This window comes from Telmatherina bonti, assembly GCF_933228915.1.
Source record: "Telmatherina bonti genome assembly, chromosome: 3".
In the NCBI taxonomy this organism is placed as follows: domain Eukaryota; kingdom Metazoa; phylum Chordata; class Actinopteri; order Atheriniformes; family Telmatherinidae; genus Telmatherina; species Telmatherina bonti.
Genome location: NC_136621.1, coordinates 34,855,069 through 34,863,209, shown reverse-complemented (window position 1 = coordinate 34,863,209; position 8,141 = coordinate 34,855,069). Strand labels below are relative to the sequence as shown.

General features: G+C 40.1%; 3 protein-coding genes across 3 annotated transcripts; 1 reads left to right on the top strand and 2 right to left on the bottom strand.

Moving 5' to 3' along the window:
• Window positions 1-2,751: 2,751 nt before the first annotated feature.
• On the top strand, window positions 2,752-3,354 carry LOC306774563 (histone H1-like; the record flags this gene model as incomplete). The annotated part of the gene is made up of 1 exon (XM_079264655.1): window positions 2,752-3,354. The coding sequence occupies exon 1, from the start codon at window positions 2,761-2,763 to the stop codon at window positions 3,352-3,354; it is 594 nt and encodes a 197-aa protein (XP_079120781.1). The 5' UTR covers window positions 2,752-2,760.
• Window positions 3,355-5,607: 2,253 nt separating this feature from the next.
• On the bottom strand, window positions 5,608-6,161 carry LOC306774568 (histone H2B 1/2). Its single transcript, XM_079264660.1, has one exon. The coding sequence runs from the start codon at window positions 6,156-6,158 to the stop codon at window positions 5,784-5,786; it is 375 nt and encodes a 124-aa protein (XP_079120786.1). The 5' UTR covers window positions 6,159-6,161; the 3' UTR covers window positions 5,608-5,783.
• A 1,060-nt stretch (window positions 6,162-7,221) lies between these two features.
• On the bottom strand, window positions 7,222-7,533 carry LOC306774566 (histone H4; the record flags this gene model as incomplete). The annotated part of the gene is made up of 1 exon (XM_079264658.1): window positions 7,222-7,533. The coding sequence occupies one exon, from the start codon at window positions 7,531-7,533 to the stop codon at window positions 7,222-7,224; it is 312 nt and encodes a 103-aa protein (XP_079120784.1).
• Between the last annotated feature and the right edge of the window lie 608 nt (window positions 7,534-8,141).

The window sequence follows — 8,141 nt, the reverse complement described above, 5'->3', positions numbered from 1 at the left end:
AGATATATGTGCAGTTTTACATAAATATCTTCTTTTTTTTTTTTTAATCGCGCCAGATTTGACAAGCTTTTACCATGTCAACATGAATGTGGACTTGAACTATTTAAAACTGTTTAACGTAAATGTTTGAATGGGCCTCGGACCAGCCCAGAAAACTGGCCATCAACATTCAAAATGCTTCAGAATGTAATGCAACCAGAAAGCAGCTTGTTGACCGTCACACTGAAACTGTTCTGAACAGATTAAAGAGTGAATGGAGGGCATTTCCCTCACTGTAGCTCCAGATCACAAGTTTGGGACTTCAAATCACATTTTTAATCATCCTTAATCTCTCTGTGTGGAAATGAAACCAGAAATCTGCAAACTTTGTTGTGTTTAAATATCAAATTGAAAATGTATCTTCACACATAAACATTCATGTTTTTCTTCCATTTTTAGCATCAACCTCACAGACATGATCATTGGTGTAACATGTTACTATCAATAGCAACTTTGAGATGTTTCTTGTACATTTTCATAAATCCATTGCTTGATTTTATCATAAATATCATTCTAGATATATACATAAATAGATTTTAGAGGTTTGTGATCAGCTGGACTAGAAGATGGCTTCTTAGTACTGTATATTTAGACATTTCTTCTTTTGCCTTGAAAACATAAAAAAACATTCCATGATCGATGCTCATGAGCTCATAAATGTTTTTCCTCCCAAGATCAACGCGTTTTACTTTCAGATCTGTGTACCTTCAACTTGATTTAATCCATGTTTCAGCCTTCTTGTCTTCCTAAAGATACTACTGAGACAAACACTGAATGGGATCTGATGATTAAATCTCATCATCAGGGCGAGGAAAGCAATCTAAAAGTCTCATATGAAATAAAGCTGATCAAAAAGGTATGGGTTGAAGCACAAGCCTATCATGCTAATCCTAATTCCAAAAAGTGAAAAAAAAAAAAGATTCGACAGGAAAGGAATAACCAAGCCATTACCTATGAATGGTTTTGTATGTTGCATCTTTATTTCGTTTGAGCTTTCAAGTCATGAACATGAAACATTTATTTAGCTGATATATTCACAGATGAACCGATGAAGAAAATGTCTTCATCTTTCCTCAGTAGCCTACTGATTTCTAAATTCCTGACACTGTAACATCTTCTAATGCATCATATAACTTTGTGTATTATAAAGACTTAGCAAATTTCTGTGCTATTAAGATAGATGCCGCTTAGATGAGATACCCCATATGCGTATGATCAACACCTGTAAGAGTGGCACTGACTATAAAGGCCCTCTTCTTGCTGTAGAGATCGAGTAGTTGACGCATGCTTCCAAAAACCACTGAAAGTCCATGGCTTGTTTCTTTGTTCTTTACTAAATCTTTTCAGCGTTAGAGGAAAGGATAAAAAGAATGTACAAAAAAATAAAGGTACTCCTTATGAGTAAATACACTTAAACAAGGTCAAAGTCTAGTGTGCTCTCTGGGCTCCACAGCAGGACTTAACAGAAAAAAGAAAAAAGCTTCATGGATGCCTTGTTAAACCAGAACCAATCAAAAGCCGGAGCTCAGAGCCGCCTTAATGATCTTTAATTAAGCTTATTAAAACCCAAAACTTTATCATAATCAAACAACTGAATATTTTAACAACAATATTAACTAAATGGCTCGAACAACACCGATCTTGTATTCTTTGATTGGTGTTGCTTGGTTGTCTGTATACATTTTAATTTGAAGAACATTGCACTATGCATTTAATTTGACAAATTTTAAGAATTCTGATGTCTTCCATTCATGTAAGCTTTCTGCTTTTCTTTTTTTTTTCTATACATTTATTTTTCTTTTGTCTGAGATACAAGGTGGGTTTGGGGGTAAAAATAGCTTGGACTCTTTTTGACTTATGTCCTTATGTATTATCATCAAACCTAATAAACTAAATAAAAATGTGTTGCTTTTTGTGTCTAACCAACAAAATTGAAGAAAATTGAGAAATAATTGAATACTGGTCAAATAAAGCAAGTTCTGGTTTGAATCATTCTCTGCAGGAAAAAATAGCAAAAGAAAATAATGAATACACATTGAAATGTTTCAAGTTTCTCTATGCTGTTTAGTGTTTAGTGTCTAACTATTTCTAATGTTACGATGATTGACTGACAGAGTGTGTTTTGCTTCCAGCTGCTAATGAATGTACATTGAGTGGATAGGGAAATCTGTTCCAGCGGATCATCTGTGACATGACCATCCGCCCGAACAGGGACAGGGTCCGTGTGTTTACTTCCAGCCAAAACCGGCTCCGTTACAACTCCACAAAGCACCCCAGCGGACCATTCCGCTTTGTTTCTGTCCACAGACGTCTCTGCTAACAGAACCACTGCTCTCACATCTCATACGAAGCACTTTCACATGTTTTTGGACACTAAATGTGGAGAAAACTCGCCGCGAATCGCTGAAAGTCATAGAGGATCCGACACATTTGAATCTTGCTGGAAGGAAGGGAAAAAGTCCTGGAAGACAAACATGAGCTCAGTTTGGAGGCACGGCGGTTTGCTTCTGTTTCCAGTTAAATTTCTGCGGGAAAACACTGTTTTTGTCGAGATTTTGTGCTGAAAAGGCGACGGAGAAAACACAAGTGTGTCCAGATTTGAGGCAGCAGCCGAGCCGTGGAGAGTGTTGCCTCTCCACGGTTCTCATGTATCTTATAAATCCCGCCTCCCGCTTAGAGCCTGAGACGTTCAGAGGAACAGAGCAAGGAAAAGCTACAAACATGGTTGAAGAAGCTCCAGCAGCAGCGCCGGCGAAAGCCTCGGCCAAAGCGGCGAAGAAGAAGTCGGCTCCCCGGGCCAAGAAAGACGGACCCAGCCTCCCCAAGCTCATCGTGGCTGCCGTGGCCGAGTCCAAGGAGCGGAAGGGCATGTCTCTGGCGGCTCTCAAGAAGGTGCTGGCCGGGAAAGGGGTGGATGTGAGCAAGTCCAACAAGCGCATCAACACCGCCGTCACCAAGCTAGTCACTAATGGCACCCTGAGCCAGACTAAAGGCACGGGGGCCTCCGGCTCCTTTAAGCTCGCTAAGCAGGAGCCCAAAGCCGCCAAACCAGCGAAGAAGGTTGTCAAGAAGAAGGCTCCCGCTAAAGCCAAGAAGCCCGCCGCCAAGAAGACCACCAAGCCCAAGAAACCCGCCGCTAAGAAGCCTGCAGCAAGCAAGTCTCCCAAGAAGGCTCCGGCAAAGAAGGCCCCCAAAAAGGTGGCTGCCAAGAAAAGCCCCAAGAAGGCCGCCGCCAAGAAGCCAAAGGCCGCAAAGAAGCCCGCAGTTAAAAAAGCTGCCGCAAAGAAACCTGCAGCCAAGAAGGCCAAAAAGTAAACGCTGAGAAATACATTACTAACTGCAAACAAAGGCTCTTCTCAGAGCCACCACAAACTCCTTCCAAGAGTTGATTCCTCCTTCATGAAAATACCCTTTATTCACATATTACCATGTGAGATAGATGTGTGTGTGTGTGTGTGTGTGTGTGTATGTATGTGTGTGTATATAATTAATATATATATATATATAATGTGTGTGTGTGTGTATGTATGTGTGTGTATATAATTAATATATATATATAATATATATATATATATATAATGTGTGTGTGTGTGTGTATATATATATGTGTGTATATATGTGTGTGTGTGTGTGTGTGTATATATATGTGTATATATATGTATGTGTGTGTGTGTGTGTATATGTATATGTGTGTATATGTATATGTGTGTATATATATATATATGTGTGTGTGTGTGTGTGTGTGTGTATAATATAATGATATACATGTGTGGGTGTGTAACTTGATTTTTTTGTAGAGGTCATTACAAATGCACTTAAACATGTGGGTAATGATCCACCTATCAATAGAATGACTCATGAATATATGGCAGCTACTATGTAATGAGAATTTAAGTATTCTCCAGAAGCATCACGGACCATTTAATGGTGCATTATGTTTTATGAAAGGGGCAGTTACAAGATTTTCTTCCTGTTCCTTTGCAAACATGCTGGTGCCTTAATATGTATTTTGTTCTGTTCTGTCCAGTTTTATTTTGCTTTTGCACAGCCCTGAATTCAATAAAATGTCAACATCATACTCTTAATCTTCGCAATAATTACAAGACCCCCTATGTCAGGGCTACCCAATTAGATATTCAGGTGGGCCAGATTTTCAGACAAAAAAATAATCTGAGCCAGTAAATAAAGTGAAAATAAATCAGTCAAAACAAATAAATAAAAAAGACATTTACATTTTTAAAAATAAGTAGTTTATTAATTTTTCCATTTTGAATTCAGTCCCACATGACAAGGGCAAATGCACAAAATAAAATAAGGAAAATTCCAGTCAGTGCCTATTTTCTTCTTCCAACATAGAAGTTGTTTGTGGGCTGCCATTTGAAGAGGCCTGCCCTACGGTAACTACACATTCTGCTCCATGCATCTATAGACGTCAGTCTTCCTGTATTGAAAGTGATGTGTGGGTCCATACTGAAATAGGGGGTGGGGGGTACATATGTAGTTTATTACAAGATGACTAACCAAGAGGGACATCAATCCTGTTGATGCTGCAGCCAGGTACTATCATATACTAGCAGGTACTGATCAGTAGTCAGGTATAGATGGAGAAAATGTGTATCTTTAATGCTGAAATCAGTGAAAGTGATTTTCATTTGTCTGCTTGGTTCAAGTTTCTGTGTTGATATTCAAACCAGAGGAGCTGTCCTTATTCTGTTTGGTTATGTGCCCAATGACGGCTGGTTGTGAAATAAGTAAACACAACAGTAAACAGGCCTTGATTTGGTCTGCAGAGGCTGGATCTCACTAAATAGTCAATTAGACATGGTGGGTTTTAACAGACAATACAACTGGTTTTAAGAATCTCATATTGACAAATATTCTGGTATTTATTTCTGCACTTTAGTGTTGAGAATCAGCCCAAATCCTTCCTGTGAGGAGCTGTGAAATCGATTTAATCACTGATGTGAAAATTTTAGATGTGATGTTTCATTAATAGATCTTGAACGACTCTGTTAAATGACAGATAAGAACAGTCAGTTGCAAATCGATGAAGGGGAGGGAAAAAAATTGAAGGCCTTGAATTGAAGCACAGAACTAGCTTGATCAGTTTGTTGATTCTCTTCAAGTCTATGGTTCTGATGCTATTACGCCAGCAGATGGCTGCAAAACTGACTGCACTCTCCACAACAGACATATCTATAAGTCTGTTGTGGAGAGTGCAGTCAGCTTTAGTAGTAATTCAGCTTCCTAGTAATGCTTTTGTCTTTCAGGTTTGAGGATGTTCTATGTAAACAAATAGTTAAAAACTACTAAATCTGGCTTTGCACTAATGTTGCTCAGCTGCATTCCATTACTTGTACTAATTTTGCAATCTTTGAAAAGTGTGAAAATGTATGAAATTGCATGAAAGCTACTTACAGCCAGCTGTTTTGCTGTGTCACAGAAACAAACCAAATAAACTGCCATCAAAAAGAGCATGTTTAAGTGTACTAGTTTCAATGCAGCCATTTTCATTTGCCATAGGTGTAGAATTGAAAATATTCAGTGAGGTGCCACATGAGTGACTAGAAGTGTTTACTACGTGTTTCCATCACATGGGATACCTTTCCATATATGGCTACGGTTTACATACAGCAAGTTATGTTTGAAAATAGTTTCAATAAGTAGAAAACAGAACCGTGCTCTTCGGAGGTGGTGGGTGGCTCTTAAAAGAGCCTTTGGTTTGCAGTAGAGGATGCTCTACTTTACTTTGAGCTGGTGTACTTGGTGACGGCCTTGGTGCCCTCAGACACGGCGTGCTTAGCCAGCTCACCGGGCAGCAGGAGGCGGACGGCGGTCTGGATCTCCCTCGAGGTGATGGTGGAGCGTTTGTTGTAATGAGCCAGACGTGAAGCCTCAGCAGCGATGCGCTCGAAAATGTCGTTGACAAACGAGTTCATGATACTCATTGCCTTGGAGGAGATACCGGTATCGGGGTGAACCTGCTTCAGCACCTTGTACACGTAGATGGCATAGCTCTCCTTCCTGGTCTTCCTCCTCTTCTTGCCTCCTTTGCCGGCGGTCTTAGTCACGGCTTTCTTGGAGCCCTTCTTGGGGGCAGACTTGGCGGGTTCAGGCATGATGATTTCTTCGGCACTCTGAAGTAACGAATGAATACCAAAATGAGTCCAGGACGGCGATTTTATAGCAGCTGTAAGCAAATGTCGGTGCGCCATCACCTGTCTGTGATTGGCTGAGCTGATCGACCAATGATGTGTGAGGGAGAAACCCGCTTCTGTACACGGAAGCAAGTTGTTTTGTGAAAAAGCTGTTCCGGTCCTTTGTGCTCTTCTATTGCGACTTTAACTGTGTCAACTTTAGATTTATGAAAACTAAAGATTGTGCCAAGTAAAGAACACAATTCACTTTTAAAATAGTAGTCAAGTGACATAAACAGACATGAATCAAGCTCAGGGAGTGTCATAATGATGAAAGTAAGAGTGTGCAGATTGATATGAAATATTTACAAGCCGCATTATTGGTTGTAGAGTTCTCATTCAGAAATATCAATATCTTCGTAAGTTTGGGGTAAAATGTAGTTCAGATAAAAAGAAAATAACTATTTTCCAGGTCTTATTTGAATGTGATGTCTAGTTATGAACTTCCTACATCCACCATGACAGAACATGGCGAGAGCGAGCGTCGCGGGCTCTGCCGTAACAGCGCACGATGTCCTTAGATTATGCAGGCGCTATCCAGGTGATAAGTGGGCCGTGGAGTGTGATGTTATTTTCCAAACTTTTCAACTTAATGAGAATAGTATCGCCTCTTTGTGCCGTTTCATGCTCCATATGTTATATCAAGGTCTATTGCTTTTGTTACCGAATATACAATGTCAATTTTGAAGTTTCTTCAAACGTTAAATAAAAAAAATAAAGGGAACAGTCTACAATTTTAACTGCTTCTGGAGCAAAAGGTAAAAGAAAGCTGATAGAGCTATTTTAGTATCTTATAAAGGAACCTATGAAATATTCCCCACCCGTGTCACATTTGCCTATAGAGACTTGCATTATACAAACAGATTGAGTGGTGGTGAAGTTAAACGTGGCATTGGTGAATTATACAAGAAAAATCATGTCATTAAGTTGAAACGTGGGTGGCCCTTAAAAGGGCCGTTGGTTTTAAGAGGTCGTTTTGGTCTATTTAACCTCCGAAGCCGTAGAGAGTACGGCCCTGCCTTTTCAGGGCGTACACCACATCCATGGCGGTGACCGTCTTTCTCTTGGCGTGCTCGGTATAGGTAACAGCGTCACGGATGACGTTCTCCAGGAACACCTTCAGAACACCGCGAGTCTCCTCGTAGATGAGACCGGAGATACGCTTGACGCCACCACGGCGAGCCAGACGGCGGATGGCGGGTTTGGTGATACCCTGGATGTTGTCACGCAGGACTTTGCGATGACGCTTCGCGCCTCCCTTTCCGAGTCCTTTTCCTCCTTTCCCGCGTCCACTCATGATTTCGGTTAGTAACAAGAGCGTTATGTACCATCGGCAAGCGCAGCAGCTGCTTTTAAAATGTGTATGAGGACGTGAATGAAGACAGAGGCGGGGCCTGTTCATCATGCTCATCCCCCTCCTTCTTTGTAAAGCTGAGAGTTCAATTTAACCCCACTGAGTTATTTCTTTATAAACTGGGTCAAACCACATTAAACATATTTTTTTCTGTTTTAAGCCTTAGACATTAAATCTGTCCTTGTTTCCACAAAAAGAGCAGTTCACATCAATCATCCTTGAGAATTTTTCTATGTAGTGGTTTGCAGAATAATACTTATGAATGATTTTAAATGACATTTCTTCTACCTTATTCGTCACAAAAAACTTATTGGGAATTGTCGATCATTTCTTCCAGTATTATTGACGAAAATTCCAGTATGAAGCAATGTGTGGGACGGACACATATTCTTTCTGAAATAAGAATGGGACTGGGGAGAGAAGCAGGTTGTACATTAGAATCAGTACTTCTGAACAGCATTACCAAGAAATATATAAGATAAATACTATTCCAAATTCTTTGGGAGTGGCTGGAATATATGTTAAAGAGTTCTGAGTATGGCATAAGTTGT